The 17652-nt window shown below is 40.7% G+C and overlaps 1 protein-coding gene across 1 annotated transcript; it reads left to right on the top strand.

Moving 5' to 3' along the window:
* The first annotated feature begins 12833 nt into the window (after positions 1 to 12833).
* Positions 12834 to 16096, top strand: LOC143818299 (speedy protein 1-B-like). The gene is made up of 7 exons (XM_077299648.1): positions 12834 to 12956; positions 13852 to 13918; positions 14153 to 14247; positions 14677 to 14735; positions 14908 to 14990; positions 15168 to 15336; positions 15706 to 16096. Exons 2-7 carry the CDS (start codon positions 13866 to 13868, stop codon positions 15856 to 15858), a joined length of 612 nt encoding a protein of 203 aa, XP_077155763.1. The 5' UTR covers positions 12834 to 12956; positions 13852 to 13865; the 3' UTR covers positions 15859 to 16096.
* The last annotated feature ends 1556 nt before the right edge of the window (positions 16097 to 17652 follow it).

Raw genomic sequence — 17652 nt, 5'->3', positions numbered from 1 at the left:
GCGGTCGGCGTGCACACCCCTTTATAGCACCTGTGACGCCGCAGAAAGCTAGCCAATCACTGTCATGCCCTTCTCTAAGATTTTGGGGACTGAGACCTATGTCATCACGCTGCCCACACTCTGCGTCCACCTTCATTGGCTGAGAAATGGCGCTGAAAAAACGTGACTTTGACGCAAAGATCGCCGACAGCATGGCCGATCCCACACTGGGATTGGGTCGGGTTTCACGAAACCCGACTTTGCCGAAAGTCGGCGATTTTTGAAAATGTCTGATCCGTTTCGCTCAACCCTAGTAAAAACTAACACTAATAAAACTCGAATAAAAAAAAATATCACAGATGAACAATAGTCCATGTTTTTACGTACAAGAAAAGTCATCTGAATGGAGTCTAATGGTTCTCTGCAGTAGGCCCATGAGCTTTATTAAAATGTCATTGTTAGGCCATGTTCACACGTTCAGTATTTGATCAGTATTTTACATGAGTATTTGTAAGCCAAAATCAGGAAAGGAACAGTCAGAGAAAAAGTATAATAGAAACACGCCACCTCTTCTGTATTTATCACCCACTCCTGGTTTTGGCTTATAAAGACCGATGTAAAATATTGATCAAATACGGAGTGTGGAATTACTGTAAAGCACAGTAAATTACTGTAAAATCCAGCGAGTTTACACCCAATGGGAATGTACCCTAATAGACTATGGCATTTGTTTGTTTTCTTTTTGGAAGCTACACTGTAGTTTAAATATGATTGCCAAAGAATGAGTTGCCGCATGTTTATATAGCATGCTTAGAGCAGTCAATAAATACACAGATCCACGCCAGGACAATCTAGTCATATGAACAGGATTCTTTAAATAATTATATAGTATTTATATAGATTTCTTTAGGATATGGCTACACTGCAACTTTGCACACAAAAAGCTGCATGATAAAACTTTGCAATATGGCAATTGTTGTGAATTCCGTTCTCGAACTCCCTCCTGTGGTCATGAATGGTACTTCGGTGAGTTCTGTCCGTGGACTCCCTCTGGTGGCTGTGAGTGGAGCTGCTGGTTCTGAGATTCCTTCTCCAGCTGCCCTCGTTTAGGGCTAGGCTGGATTCTCTATTTAACTCCACTCAGATCGTTACTCCATGCCAGCTGCAATGTTCTAGTACTGGTTCAGATCTCTCCTGGATCTTTCTGAGGACCTGTCTACTTCAGCAGAAGCTAAGTTCCTGCATGTTCATTTGTTACATATGGTTTTCCTTGCTAAGTTCTAGTCCAGCTTGCTATCATGAAACTGCCTGGCTAGCTGGAAGCTCTGGGGGTGCAGAGTGGCACCACCACTGTTATGATCCGGTGGTAGGATCTCAAAACTGACCTGACACATATGACCAGAATATAGGACAAGTTCTGGGGAGGTGGAAGCTATACTGACCGCAATTCTGATCCTATCCACACACACTAAAGGCAGCCGTGGAGCGTTCCTAAAATCCTAGACGCCACGTTCACAGCCTGAGAAACTGACTACCCCTAGAGAGAAAGCAAAGACCTCACTTGCCTCAGAGAAATAACCACAAAGTTTTAGTCAGCCCCCCACAAATAATAACGGTGAGTTAAGGGGAAAAGACAAACGTAGAAATGAAATAGGTTTAGCAAATGAGGCCCGCTAACACTAGATAGACTGAAAATAGATAGGAGTCTGTGCGGTCACTACAAAAGCTATCAAAAATAAACCACGCAGAGAATACAAGAACCCCCACACCGACTCACGATGTGAGGGGCGCACTCTGCACCCCAGAACTAACCAGCAAGCAAAAAATCACATATAAGCAAGCTGGACTGAACTCCTCATATACAGAGAAACGTTTTCAAGGAAATAATGAGCAAAATGAACAAACAAACTTAACTTCTCCAGCAGGAGACTGGTCACAAGGAATATTCAGGAGCTCTCAGAAACAGGACTGAATACACCGACAGCAGGCAACAAATGAAGGGCCAGGTGAATTAAATAGGCCCAGCATAGCAGGAAATGAAGCAGCTGAGCCCAGCCATATCGCTAAAGGCCACCAGAGGGAGCCCCAGAACAAACTCACAGTACCGCTCATGACCACAGGAGGGAGCCCGAGAACGGAATTCACAACACACCACACCGTGAGTCGGTGCGGGGGTATTTTTTGCACACTCTGCGTGGTTTTTGTAGCTTTTTGTGTTGACCGCAAAGATCCCTTTTCTATCCTCAATCTGTTTACTTAGACTGGCCTCTCTTTGCTAAAACCTATTTCATCCTGTGTTTGTGATTTCCTCTTAATTCACAGTCAATACTTGTGGGGGGCTGCTTTTACCTTTGGGGAAATTTCTCTGAGGCAAGTGAGGCTTTGTTTCCTTTCTTTAGGGGTAGTTAGCTCTTAGGCTGTGAAGAGGCGTCTAGGCAGAGTCAGGCACGCTCCACGGCTATTTCTAGTTGTGTTGATAGGAGTAGGGTTTGCGGTCAGCAGAGTTCCCATTTCCCCAGAGCCCGTCCCGATTCCGTGTTTAACTATCAGGTCATTCCTGGTGCACCTAACCACCAGGTCCATAACAGGCAATGCTATATCCACCACTGGATATAGCAATGTACTGCCTCCTACTACAAATCCTCTCTACTTTTGGTGTCAAAAATACCTTACCAGCATATTTAGCGTTTCCTACTCCCATACTACCTCTTCATCTCTCCCCCTCTCTCTGTTGGTGTCCCTCAAGGCTCTGTCTTAGGACTCCTTCTCTTCTCAATCTATACCCTTGGCCTGGGACAACTCATAAAGTCCTATGGCTTCCAGTACCATCTATATGCTAATGACACTCAGATCTACCTCTCTGGCCCAGATGTCACCTCTCTGCTCTCCTGAATCCCAGAGTGTCTATCAGCCATATCCTCCTTCTCCTCTCGCTTCCTCAAACTCAATGTGGACACATCTGAACTAATTATCTTTCCTCCATCTCACACACCTTTCCTACCTGATCTATCACAATAAATGAATGCATACTTTCCCCTGTCCCGGTAATCCGCTGCCTCTGAGTAACCCTTGACTCTGCCCTGTCCTTTAAAACGCACATCCAAGCTATCACCACCTCCAGCTCAAAAATGTTTCCAGAATCCGTCCTTTCCTCAACCCTCACTTTACCAAAATGCTTGTGCATGCCCTAATCATCTCCCGCCTCGACTACTGCAACATCCTCCACTGTGCTGTGGCCTATCTTCTAACACTCTCGCACACCTCCAGTCCATCCTTAACTCTGCTGCCTGACTAATTAATCTCCCTCCTCGCTACACTCCTGCTTCCCTTCTCTGCAAATCCCTTCACTGGCTCCCAATTTCCCAGTGTATCCAGTTTCAACTACTAACACTGACCTACAAAGCCATCCATAACCTTTCTCCTTCATTATTTTTTGGCCAATCTCTCAATATCTTCCCTCACTTAATCTCCGGTCTTCCTAAGACCTCCTTCTCTCCTCCATGCTTAATCGCCCCTCACTCAATCGCCTCCAAGACTTCTCCCGAATATCCCCCATCATCTAGAATTCTGTGCCCCAACACATCTGGTTATCCACCACATTTGGATCCTTCAAACGGAACCTGAAAACCCATCTCTTCAAAGAAGCTTACAACCTATAATGACCACACGGCCACCTCAAAACCATCGGAGCTACTGCAACCCCTGACCTACTGTCTCCTTCCCCACATTCCTGCAGAATGTGAGTCCGCAAGGGCAGGGTCCTCTTTCTTCTATATCAGTCTGTCATTGTTAGTTTTGTTTACTGTAAGTGATATTTGTATTTCACTTTTGTAGTTCCCCTCGGGGGCGTGGCTGATCGCATTGGACGTACTATTTCGTCCATGGGTATTAAGTCCCAGGTCTCATGGACGGAATAGTATGTCCAGTGCCAGAAAGGGGTTAAAATTGTCAATAGATCATAATGAAGTCAACAGGATCTAAAAGCAAACTCATGTGTGAAAGAGGACGCTTGATGTCTTCTTTTAGAGAAAAAAAAGTTCTGCATTTTGAATTCGAATGAGTCTGAACTTTCATAAAACCAGGAGATACAGTAAGTCATTACCAGAAGTATTTGGCTGCTGCTTACCTCTCTTACTCTATGGCAATACACAGGCACTCTTGAACACTGGATTTCCTCCTGGAGGCAAGAGACTACAGCTACAACCTGTAACACTAAATATTAGTAAAACTTACCAGTTCTAAGTCTTGTCTGTTGAGAGTATCCGAGAAGAACTAGAGGAAATTAAATGGTAGAAACCTCTTGGCAATCACTTTTGCCCTCCCTATAATCTTGTCCTCTCCCATAGAATCTGAACTCTGAGTTGGCCTTATTAAAAACAGTCTCTAGATAATAATTTACATTTAAAGTGACTTATTTGGGTAATCAGACTTGTACACTCAGTGATCAAATTATCTCTGTCAGCTTCTCCCCCATATTTCTCCCCCAAAAAATCATAGTTTTACAAAACAATAATTTTACATATACACAGGAATATAGATTGAATATTGATAAAAAAATAATCAGATAGACAAAATCCCTCACAAAAATAAAACAAAACTAACATAAAGATATATATGGATGATTTTTTTACTTTATGTGGTCTTTAGCTACCTTATAGTTGCAAATAATTCTATAGCTTAAAGATCGAAAAGGAGGAGGGAAATTTCATCAGCACATTCCCACCAGATAGCAAAATATATTATTTTATTTACATAGTAACATAGTTATTAAGGTTGAAGGAAGACTTTAAGTCCATCTAGTTCAACCCATAGCCTAACCTAACATGCCCTAACATGTTGATCCAGAGGAAGGCAAGAAAAACCCATGTGGCAAAGAGTAAGCTCCACCTTGGGGAAAAAAATTCCTTCCCGACTCCACATACGGCAATCAGAATAGTTCCCTGGATCAACAACCTATCAAGGAATCTAGTGTATATACCCTGTAACATTATACTTTTCCAGAAAGGTATCCAGTCCCCTCTTAAATTTAAGTAATGAATCACTCATTACAACATCATACGGCAGAGAGTTCCATAGTCTCACTGCTCTTACAGTAAAGAATCCGCGTCTGTTATTATGCTTAAACCTTCTTTCCTCCAGACGTAGAGGATGCCCCCTTGTCTCTGTCTCAGGTCTTTGTACTATCCCCTCATATATTTATACATTAACATAAGATCACCCCTTAGCCTTCGTTTTTCCAAACTAAATAGCCCCAAGTGTAATAATCTATCTTGGTATTGCAGACCCCCCAGTCCTCTAATAACCTTGGTCGCTCTTCTCTGCACCTGCTCTAGTTCAGCTATGTCTTTCTTACACCCTGGAGACCAGAGCTGTACACAGTATTCTAAGTGTGGTCGAACTAGTGACTTGTATAGAGGTAAAATTGTGTTCTTCTCATGAGCATCTATGCATCTTTTAATGCATCCCATTATTTTATTTGCCTTTGTAGCAGCTGCCTGACACTGGCCACTAAATGTGAGTTTGTCATCCACCCATACTCCCAGGTCTTTTTTATTGACGGTTTTGCCCAGAGTTTTAGAATTAAGCACATAGTTACACATCTTATTACTTCTACCCAAGTGCATGACCTTACATTTATCCCCATTAAAGCTCATTTGCCATTTATCAGTCCAAGCTTCTAGTTTACATAAATCATCCTGTAATATAAAATTGTCCTCCTCTGTATTGATTACCCTGCAGAGTTTAGTGTCATCTGCAAAATATTGAAATTCTGCTCTGTATGCCCCCTACAAGGTCATTAATAAATATGTTAAAAAGAAGAGGGCCCAATACTGACCCCTGTGGTACCCCACTGCTAACCCACTTATACATATTTTCCCCTATCCCCATTATTCTCATTTTATGTATCAACCTTTTGTGTGGCACCGTATCAAAAGCTTTTGAAAAGTCCATATACACTACGTCCACTGCGTTCCCTTGGTCCAGTCTGAAACTTATCTCTTCATAGAAATTGATCAGATTTGTCTGACATGAACGGTCCCTAGTAAACCCATGTTGATACTGGGTCATGAGGTTATTCCTCCTCAGATACTCCAGTATAGCATCCCTTAGAATGCCCTCCAGGATTTTACCCACAGTAGAGCTTAAGTTTACTGGCCTATAATTTCCGAGTTCAGTTTTTGTCCCCTTTTTGAATATTGGCACCATATTTGCTATACGCCAGTCCTGTGGTACAAACCCTGTTATTATGGACTCTTTAAAGATTAAAAATAATGGTCTATCGATGATTGTACTTAATTCCTGCAGTACCTGGGGGGTGTATCCCATCCGGGCCCGGATATTTGTCAATTTTAGTGATTTTTAGACACCGGCGTACTTCCTGCTGGGTTAAGCAGGTGACATTTAATGGGGAATTTTTGTTATCACTGATCATATTGTCTGCCATGGAATTTTTTTGTGTAAATACTGATGAAAAAAAGTCATTAAGCATATTGGCTTTTTTCCTCATCCTCATCCACCATTTCACCCACACTATTTTTAAGGGGGCCAACACTATCATTTTTTAGTTTCTTACTATTTACGTAGTTATAACACAAGAGGGAAAGTTCTATTAAGAAGAAACCCAAATAGAGTGTTGTACGAAAATATATAAATTTATTTAAACACTAAAATACAAATAGTATGGCAAGGTATAGCTGACCAAGCAGGGTGGGGGAGGTACCTATTCACCACATGGTAACAAAGTAACAAATAATGGCATCTGCATAAACAATAAACAACGAATCAATATATATATATATATATATATATATATATATATATATATATATATATATATATATATATATTTCCATATACTGTATAGTCTTGTTTTTATAGTAAATTGTTAGTGTTGGTTTTAACATTTGTTTCTTTATCTGTATTCTTATAGTGCTTATGATTATCTTGCCCAGTTTCGATTTATGAACTATGAATAGCGCCGTTTGATGGTGGACCTCATTTGGTGTTTACTCACCTTTTTATTTTATGGACACATCAAGATTCCGGAGGATCAACATAATTGGAAAAAAGAAAATGAGATGATATTTTCTAACATTATTATACTTGTAATAATTTCCTTTTCAGATATTTGTATTAATATTGTCATTGTCACAGTACATATGGTTAATAAGGCTTTTATGCCCGTTACTTTATTAATATTTATTTCACTACACATTATCCCACTTTATGTTGTCTTTGACCGTAAAATATAAATTATGGTTATATTAACTTCACTGAGACACATCTTTGTTATCCTCTCACTTATCTTTATCTCCTTTATTATTTCACTGAAGTTGTACTGGCCCTTCTTTATGTAGTTATTCTTCTTTCGTCCACCATGCTTATTGCAGGTCCACACAGTCTTTTCTTGCTGTCACTTTAGCTATTTTTGCCATGCACATGATCTGGATTTCATTTACGCACGCACTACACTGTGCTGGCTAGTGCCCATGCTTGGGATCGCTGCATCAGGACCTTCCAGACGCACCCACTGTGTCCGCATGTGATCGCCGTCGCTAAGCAACAGTTGATCGCCTGCGTTCCACAGGCGCTGCACAAAGTGTCCTCAATGATGCAGCGACACCCGCGCATGCACCGATTCATAGCCGGCGCTTCCTTTTCTATTGGCCATACAGCACTATTTAAGCGACACATACATGACTTAAGCCACGCCTCCTGACGAAGATCGGCGAAACGCGCGTTGAGGCGGCAGGCTGGGGTTTTGGTCTCACACCACATATAGGTAATATGAATACTCTTATTGAATAGCTTACAGCGCAATCTCACAGTGTATTTTCCTTTGCTTAGCACCTTTTGCATCTTGCACTATTGCACTTTATGCTTATGGATTATTCTTGGATTTACTAGGCTAATTTTTATGCCGTTTTATACCTGTGCTGTTCAATATATTTGTATATATAGTATATAATTTTGGCATATGCATTTATTATATGTGTAAATTTTTACCTTGATTCGGTGTTTATTCAGATGCCATTATTTGTTACCATGTGGTGAATAGCTACCTCCCCCACCCTGCTTGGTCAGCTTTACCTTGCCATACTATTTGTATTTTAGTGTTTAAATAAATTTATATATTTTAGTACAACACTCTATTTGGGTTTCTTCTTAATAGAACTTTCCCTCTTGTGTTATATATATATGATTGGAGTTGAAGAATTATGGTAGAATAATTGGTGGAATTTTGTGTTTCTATTTACATAGTTAGAAGTATTTTTTGGGATTATTTTTACTCTCTCTGGCAATGAGTCTCTCTGTCTCAATTTTTGCTGCCTTAATTTGCTTTTTACAGAACTTATTTAATTTTCTGTATTTATTTAATGCCTCATCACTACCTACTTCCTTTATTTCTCTAAATGCTTTCTTTTTGTCACTTATTGCACCCCTTACAGCTCTATTTAGCCATATTGGTTTCCTCCTATTTCTAGTATGTTTATTCCCATACGGTATATACTGTGCACAGGTCCTATCCAGGATGCTAATAAGCGTCTCCAATTTTCTTTGTGTATTTTTATGTCTCAGAATATCGTCCCAGTTAATTGCACCAAGATCATCTCTCACCAGTTGGAAATTTGCCCTCCTGAAGTTTAGTGTCCTTGTCACCCCTCTACTACACATCTTATTAAAGGATACATGAAAACTTATTATTTTGTGATCACTATTCCCCAAGTGACCCCCAACCCTAAGGCTATGTGCACACGTTACGAATTAGGCTTAGGAATTTCTGGTGCGGATTCTGCCACTCCTGGCGCACCTGCGTTTTTTTGTGCGGTTCCGCAGCGTTTTTTTGTGCGTTTTTGCTGTGGTTTTCTTGCGGATTTGCTGCGTTTTTTACCTCTGCGGTTTTCTATAATGGAGTGGGTACAAAAATGCTGCAGATTCACAAAAAAGAAATGACATGCTACTTCTTTTAAACCGCAGCATTTCCGCAGCGGATTTTCCGCAAAGTGTGCACAGCATGTTTTTTTTTTCTCATTGATTTACATTGTACTGTAAATCAATTGCGGATCTGCAGCGTTTCTGCACTGCAAAAAACGCTGCGGATCCGCAGAGAATCCGCAACGTGTGCACATACCTTATTTAAGCAATTTTAAAAAAGGTCAAAAGAGACTTTGAAGCCTGACATGTTTCTGATGTACGACAACACACTTACTCATAAGACTTAGGTACAGACACCATGAAAAATGGCAACAACTGACCCACTGTAGAAATTTGCTAATAGCAAAGCAGCAGTCATCCATTGGGCCATGCATGAGGTATCAGGGTCTGAGGCAGCATTTACAGATTTGAAGTTTCAGTGATGACCTAGTGGTTAAGGGAGTGATGTAAGCCCACTGTACTGTGCTGTAAGGTCTGACATCTCGTTCAACAGTTTTTTTTTTCCAGCCACACTCAGATGGCACAGACATCACTTTCTATTGGTATAAAAATGTAACGAAAGTTAAGGTACCTTCACAGTAAGCGACGCTGCAGCGATATCGACAACGATGCCGATCGCTGCAGCGTCGCTGTGTGGTCGCTGGAGAGCTGTCACACAGACAGCTCTCCAGCGACCAACTATGCAGAAGTTCCCGGGTAACCAGGGTAAACATCGGGTTACTAAGCGCAGGGCCGTGCTTAGTAACCCGATGTTTACCCTGGTTACCAGTGTAAATGTAAAAAAAACCAAACAGTACATACTTACATTCCGGTGTCCGTAACGTCCCCCGGCGTCTGCTTCCTGCACTGAGTGCCGGCCGTAAGGCACAGCACAGCGGTGACGTCACCGCTGTGCTCTGCTTTTACTTTACGGCCGGCACTCACAGTCAGTGCGGGAAGCAGACGGCGGGGGACGTGTGACAGACATCAGAAGGTAGTATGTACTGTTTGGTTTTTTTACTTTTACAATGGTAACCAGGGTAAACATCGGGATACTGCGCTTAGTAACCCGATATTTACCCTGGTTACCATTGTAAAACATCGCTGGCATCGTTGCTTTTGGTGTCAAACACGACGATACACGCCGATCTGAAGACCAAATAAAGTTCTGGACTTTCAGCAACGACCAGCGATATCACAGCAGGATCCTGATCGCTGCTGCGTGTCAAACACAACGATATCGCTTATCCAGGACGCTGCAACGTCACGGATCGTTATCGTTATCGCTGCAAAGTCGTGTAGTGTGAAGGTACCTTAACACATGTAGTTGACTGATCAATTGACCCACAGTAAACATTTTTTTTAATGGCACAGAAGTAGTCAGCCATGGCCCATGCATGCGGTATCAGGGTCTGGCCCAGCTGGGAACTGAAGTTTCAATGAAGACCTGGTAGTTAAGGAGCAGTGTAAGTCTCTTTGCTGTGAGCCCTGATACCTAATGCAACAGCTCCATTGTTTTCTCAGCCACATTCAGATGGCACAAACCTTAGTTTCATGGAGTATTACTGGTAAAAAAATGTAAGGATTGTAACACAGGTAGTTGAATGAAAGTAAGTGCAGGCCTGCCTGCCTGGGAGCCCTGCTTCTACAGGCAACACACATGAAGGAGACCCAACTTGGAGTCTCCACATTTCAAAAAAATATTGCCACACACCACTAAAGTGGCAACAATTTCCACAGAATAGAAACAGTATAACAGGCCTCTGACACTCCTTCCACTACAGGCAGCCCACCAGATGGAGACCTAACTTTGAGTTTACACATTTTAAAAAATGTTTGCCACAAACCACTAAAGTGGAATCAATTTCCACAGAGTAGAAACATTATAATAAGCTTCCACTGAGTTGATCAGGGGTCAAAAGAGCAAGGAGATTACTTAATGTTATGGTTTTAAAACATGTTCAAGCTTTGGGCGGGTGATGGTGAGACATAGACAGTTAGAAGGGGACAATAGGGACATACTGAGGAGTGATGGAATTCATTTGAATGAGATAGGTATGGATATATTATTATCAGGTTTGCAAGATGGTTGGAAAGAGCACTATTAATTTTGGGAGGAGTTGGTCAGAATTCTCATCTCGATTCTCGTTCATGCTCAATAAGTTTTTATTCGCAAGACCCACTGTATTTCAGTGGTTGGCTTTTGGTTTTTTTTTTTTTTGTTGGTTTAAAGCATAAAATGAGCATGGACGAGGAAGGATTCTGTGTTTTGTTTTTCTAGTTAACTAAAAGCTGTGGCCAACCCACATAACCCATAACCCATCAATGGTGTAGAGTGTTTTTCTTATACAAAGAAGGACTGTGCGTCCGAAACGCGCGTCGGGGTGCACATAATCTAGCCGCTGGCAGCCTGGGAATAGTCCCCTGATGAATTGTAAGTAATTGGCATATCTACTGTGATTGCACAGAGCACTTTACTAATATTTTGCACTATATGCCCCTGAGGTGGTAATCAGTTATTGCACATAGCACCTTTTTATATTTTTTATCATGTTGTTTTGAGATATTAATGCATCCGATTTGGTTGATTGCACGCACACATTTTATATATATATATATATATATATATATATATATATATATATATATATATATAAATATAGATGGATGAATAAAAAATATATCTATATATATAGAGATATATTTTTTATTCATCCATCTATATTTTTTATTTTTGCTTCTGGATAATATATGCTATAGATTGCCCCTTATCTGGATATAATTTGGCTTGCCCTACTATATGCGGCGTAATTTGTGCACATTTGTATTGTATTATATTTATAATATTTTTTAGTATATATTTTTTAATGCTTGTCACTATTGTTACCAAATAAAAATTAATTTTGTTATAACTATTCCCTGTCACTTTCTCATTGGTCCAACTTTGTGTTTGGAGCAATTTCGTTCCTTTTAGTGGTTTTACACTATAATCTTGGCACATGTGGTGACCTATTGATCACAATTTCTGGATATTAATTTTAATTTTAATAATTTTCTATCTAGGTATCATTACTGTGTCTGTTACCAATATGTTATACAGTATAATGCACCCCATAGTCATCCACACAGTATAATGCATCCCATAGTCCATACAGTATAATGCACCCCATAGTCCATACAGTATAATGCACCCTATAGTCCATACAGCATAATGCACCCCATCGTCCATACAGTATGGTGCACCCCATGGTCCTACATTTGGAATCATGCACCCCATAGTCCATACAATATAATTCAACCTATAGTCCTAAAAGCAATGTCAGAATTCCTTTTTTTTATTTTTACAATTTCTCCTCGCTTGGAATTGTTTTAAGTTTTCCTGTACACTATGTGGTGAAATGAATGGTGTCATTCAAAAGTGCAACTTGTCCTCCACAACACAAGCCCTCATATGGCTATGTGGACAGAAAAATAAAAAAGTTGTGAGTTTGGGAAAAATGGAGGAAGAACAAAGACGCAAAAATGAAAATTGACCTTGCTGCTAATGGGGTTAAATAATGACTTTACAGGGAGCAAGAAAGCAGATGACAATTATTCTCTTACTCCATACACAATGGACGATCTAGTGAACATGTTACACCTCACACTTCTCTCATCACGACTTTAGTGTCATCATTATTACATGCGGCTTTCACTGCTGCCATTTCCCAATCATCAGTTAATAAATGGAATAACATGACAACTTCCTCAAATAACACTAATTGGAATAAACAGGAAAACTACAATTATAGATATAAAAGTTATACACTGTATCTCCTTATTCATTATTAGAATGCGCTTTCCCTTTAAATTTTGCGCCGCGTGCCTCAACCGTCAACCAATAGCATCGCAGGATTTGAACTCAAAGAAAGAAAAAAACTGTCAGTTGGTGCCAGTCTGCGATAGCTCTATTAGAGATAAGACAGGCTCCTTATTGATTCCCAGAAGCGACACTTTTTGGATTTATACCCGGATCGTTACCTGCTGATTGGGAGACAACCGCCACCGGCCGCTCTACAGAGGTGAGAATCATTGTGTGATGAGTAAACTGCCGATTTATGTCATTCCAGATACTGACAGTTGGGATCTATACTGAAAGCAATCACATATACAAGCGCAAATGATTTCACCATAAATCCCAGATACAGATAACGGGGTGATTATGGATAAACGGGATAACATTTGGTGACTTTGAATAAATATTTAAAATGTGGATAATGATGTGTAAATATTAATCTGAAAAACACGGGGCCACATATTTCTCCTATGACCGATTATATATTTTTGGTTTTTTAAAGCACCACTGCAGCGGGTTTTTTACTGCACCGCGGGAGTGGTGCTTTTTATGTAATTCTCCTGGCCCCTGTCTTACAGTCACCTGCCGCCCCTTCATCCTTTTCCAGTGTTGCTCCTATCAGTCTCCGGTGAATTGTGACCGGCCATCAGCTCCAGTGATTCATGGAGCGGCGCAGACGTCACTTTTCAATACCTCTCTATAAGAGCCTCGTTCTGGCTCTCATAGATTTACCTTAAACTCTTGTTACGTAACTTCTCACTTGCGGCTAGTCAGAAGTTACGGGCACAAGATGGTACCAAGTATAAGAATGTGGGCAGGGGGCTTACATTAAAAGTGCCACTCCAGCAGTACAAACAAAACAAAATGCTGGAGTGGTGCTTTAAGTAGAAAATAGGGTTTGTTTTCTTAGCTACAGCGCCACTTCTGTCAATGGGTCATGTTGGGTATTACAACTCAGCACCAATCAAGTCAATAAAGCTGCAATACTGCAACCCATGTAATGCAGGCTGTGGTAGCTTGGTTTTGGGTTACACATTAGGATAGTATTACCCCACTAGAGATCCTATAGACAGAGCCATGCTCTGCATATTCAGGTTTTTCCTTTTTCTGTATGTTTCCAGGAAGAAGAGTAGAGATGGCCATGAGGAAGCGGAAGAGAGAACTGATCGCCCAGTATGAAGAGGAGTGGTAAGTAGATGAGGTTACATCACTGCAGTCATCACAATCCATACACTTACAGCGGCAAATCCATAGTGACCATTACACATCATCACTACACATATTTATACCATTTACAGCACAAAACTAATGTCAGATCCCCATGAGGAGAACACCCATCAGGATGTAAGTGAATTATGTGTAGCCATAGTGCGACCATGTGCTTGAGGCCTAATACTATATTATCTACCTCTTCTACCATAGTGCACTGTCTGCCACCCAGGAAGAAGCCAAGAGGAGGAAGACAGAAGATGACATCCCCCAGCCAGAAGAGCGGGCAGCTTTCGCCGCACTCCTTGGTAAGACTCATTGCACATTACAAGGTTTCCATATGTAAAGTATTAGATTATATGACATGTATTTTTATATTAATCTATTTTATGTGTATAATGGTAGAGAAACATGTAGGGAAGTGTTCTCCCTCAGCCTCCTATAATTATACCTAGTATGATGCAGCAGACAGGAGCGGTCACTATGTGGTGGTGAACAGTGTTGTGGCTTTGGTTTCACCTCAATAGTGATGGCATATCTTTAGAACAATTCTTCAGTATCTGATCAGTGGGTGTTGGGCGCCAAATCTCCACCAATCTAATATTGATGAGCTATCCTGAGGATAATCCATCATTAATGAAGAGCTCTACAACCCCAATAATTTAACATTAATAGCAATAAAAAGGTTTTCATTACAAAGTTCATAGTGAAATAATTCTATTTTCTCATTTTTGTAGAAGAAGAATACATCAGACGTTTTCTAGCCAGGGACAGCTGTCTTAAGATTTCGGACAAGGTATTATTGTAGTGAAGGATAAGAAATCACCCAGATTTGAGAAGATCCATCATAGGGAAATAAAGGGCTTATTCTTATGTAATAGTGGCCAGATATTACCAAACAGAGGAATATACAGCTATATATGTTCTGTATTATATATGCCCTCTACCTCTGCTTCTCATCCCTCTAGTATCTCCTCGCTATGGTCGTCACTTACTTCAGGAGAGCAGGACTACGATCTTCAGAATATGGAATCTTCTTCTTTCCAGCTCTGTGAGTCTCTTTTATTATTACACATTTATGTCTATAAATAACTTTATTTTATTGTAAAACCAAAATATTTTTTCTACCACTCATATAAATACACGATAATTGTATTTGTTGCTATATTTCTGTATTTTCTTCTGAAGTGGATTCTAATTTATTTGGATTCATTTTTCGTCCATCCAGGTTTTTAGCCAACCAGTTTGAAGAGGATGTGCCATATCAACGGAAGATCTACCGCTGGGCCCTCGGATGGACATGGAGCATGAAGAAGGACCGACTTCTACAGTTCCGCAATGTTCTTCTCACCAGGATGGAATTTCGGGCTTGGGTGGATCGGGCCACCTGTGATCTGGTTAGCAATATAAACAATAATAATATAAAGCTGATCTGTAAATAGATATCACAATATAAACAGTATACATAAATAAATCCCTTAGACCTGATGGGGTGGTTGTACTTACTTTGAAAAGCCATGTCAAAATGGTCTTGTAATCCTTATGTTAGGTAGAGCATTTTATGAATGCAGCCATAGCTGGACTCATGAAATGCTTGTTTTAATGTCAAGGAAGAAAACTTTAATAAGTAATTATGCAGTCATTCTGCCATGGTTTTTCAGTCATCACATCAATATCATCAGGTCTAAAATATATGTAAATTGAATTATGATTAATGGTGATATATTCCCTTTAAACTCTGATTATAATCACGTATTTCATTCTAGATCATGGCACAAGACCCTGACCACTGGGCATGGAAGAGAGACAGGAATATCCATCACAGCTGGGCAATTCGTTGGTTCAGGAGGAATAATGCCCTACCCTGCTCTCTCTGTAACATCGTTCCATGCAAGAAGGAGGAAGATGCGAATATCTAATGCCTGGAAGAGGAGCTGCTGGACCCACAAGGAGATGAACATGGCTGGAAGAGGAACATAGCTACTGGACCTGGAAGGAGAAGAACATGGCTGGAAGAGGAACATAGCTGCTGGACCTGGAAGGAGAAGAACATAGCTGGAAGGGAATCTTAGCTGCTGGTCCTATAAGAAGAACAGCTAGAAGACGTGACAGATGAAGAAGTGGAGACAGGAGAGAAGTATTCTTAAAGGGAAGCTGTCACCCCCAAGGCATTTTTAACTAAAAGAGCCACCTTGTGCAGCACTAATGCTGCATTCTGTCAAGGTGGCTCTTTTAGTTGGGGTTCCTTTCAATGCTGTAATATCCGTTTTTATAATTTGTCCCTCATACCTGTAGTTTGTCCGGGGGAATGTCTTTTTCCCCCTGGACACAAACGCCTCCCAGCCATCACTCAATAATCCGTGCACCGGGGCCGCCTCCACTTCCTTCATTAACGTCCCTGGCGCCTGCGCTGTAAGTTCCTATCGTGTGATGGGAGTCGAAGGGCAGCGCAAACTGCGCATGCCCGAAAAAATTCTTACAGCTCAGGCGCCAGGGACATTAATGGAGGAACTATATGTATGAGGGACAAATTATAAAAACAGATATTGAAGCCTTGAAAGGGACCCCAATTAAAAGAGCCACCTTGACAGAATGCAGCATTAGTGCTGCACAAGGTGGCTCTTTTAGTCAAAAATGCCTGGGGGGGTGACAGGTTCCCTTTAATAGTCACACACAGAACATGCACATCCCACTGTACACAGACAACATACATACATACACACACAGACACCCTTCTTGAAAAGTATAATGTTACTGGTTATATATATTAGATTCCTTGATAAGGCGTTGATCCAGGGAACTAGTCTGATTGCCGTATGTGGAGTCGGGAAGGAATTTTTTCCCCAATATGGAGCTTACTCTTTGCCACATGGGGTTTTTTGCCTTCCTCTGGATCAACATGTTAGGGCATGTTAGGTTAGGCTATTTTTTCACAGTTGTTATATTTTATAGTGGTAACCTCTCTTAGTATGCCCGGAGGAAGGGCAGTACAGCAGCCATGGTTTCCCTACAGGTTTCCACCACTGGGGGTTTTTCCTGTCCTGAGTGTTGCTGTACGCTCTTTGTGAGTGATGGGAGGTAACCAGCACATATAAAGCATATAATAAACTTCACACTATTTAAACTTTCAATGATGTGTCTGAGTCTTTATTTTATACTTTCATGTGTGGAAAGGACCACCATCAGATCATTATTGCCCCTACTGTTTTATGGGACCTGGTGTTTTCTGCTGTTTTCTTTGCGAAGATCTTCTATGTCTTTAAGAAAGTCTGATGCTTGTTCTGGTGCTGAAAATGTTTTGGGATTGGGGTTTTTGGCTTTGGGATATCAGTTCAGGTGCTCCGACTCTGAGGCTTGGCCACATCTCTTTATTTCTACCCACATTTCAGGTAATCTGCCTCTAGCATACCATTCCCTTCTTTACTTTTTGGCACTTTTTTGTCATACGTAGCTTCGACTTTCCGGCACATTAGCAGCCTTGTGCTGCACTATCTGGATATATGACTTTCTTGGTGTCCTTTTAGAGATTATTTCCTTATGGATTTTTTCACATGCATATGGCACTATGTTGGTGTAGTTTTGTTTTATACTGGCCTCGTCCTCTTTACTTACCAATATAATTCCTATCCTTGTTTTGCATATTTGGCTTTTGGCTAACGTATTTATATTAATTGTTGGGTTACTTACCCCATATACTATATTATATTTTCCTA

The sequence above is a fragment of the Ranitomeya variabilis genome, chromosome 3 (assembly GCF_051348905.1).
Source record: "Ranitomeya variabilis isolate aRanVar5 chromosome 3, aRanVar5.hap1, whole genome shotgun sequence".
NCBI lineage: Eukaryota > Metazoa > Chordata > Amphibia > Anura > Dendrobatidae > Ranitomeya > Ranitomeya variabilis.
Note: the sequence above shows the minus strand (reverse complement) of the source record. Positions and strands in the feature narration are given on the sequence as shown.

Excerpts from the sequence above, each read along its gene's own strand:
- LOC143818299 (XM_077299648.1), top strand. The coding sequence starts at position 13,866 with ATGGCCATGAGGAAGCGGAAGAGAGAACTGATCGCCCAGTATGAAGAG. Across the intron at positions 13,919-14,152 it reads GCCCAGTATGAAGAGGAGTG|TGCACTGTCTGCCACCCAGG; the intron begins GTAAGTAGATGA and ends CTTCTACCATAG. Across the intron at positions 15,337-15,705 it reads ATCGGGCCACCTGTGATCTG|ATCATGGCACAAGACCCTGA; the intron begins GTTAGCAATATA and ends ATTTCATTCTAG.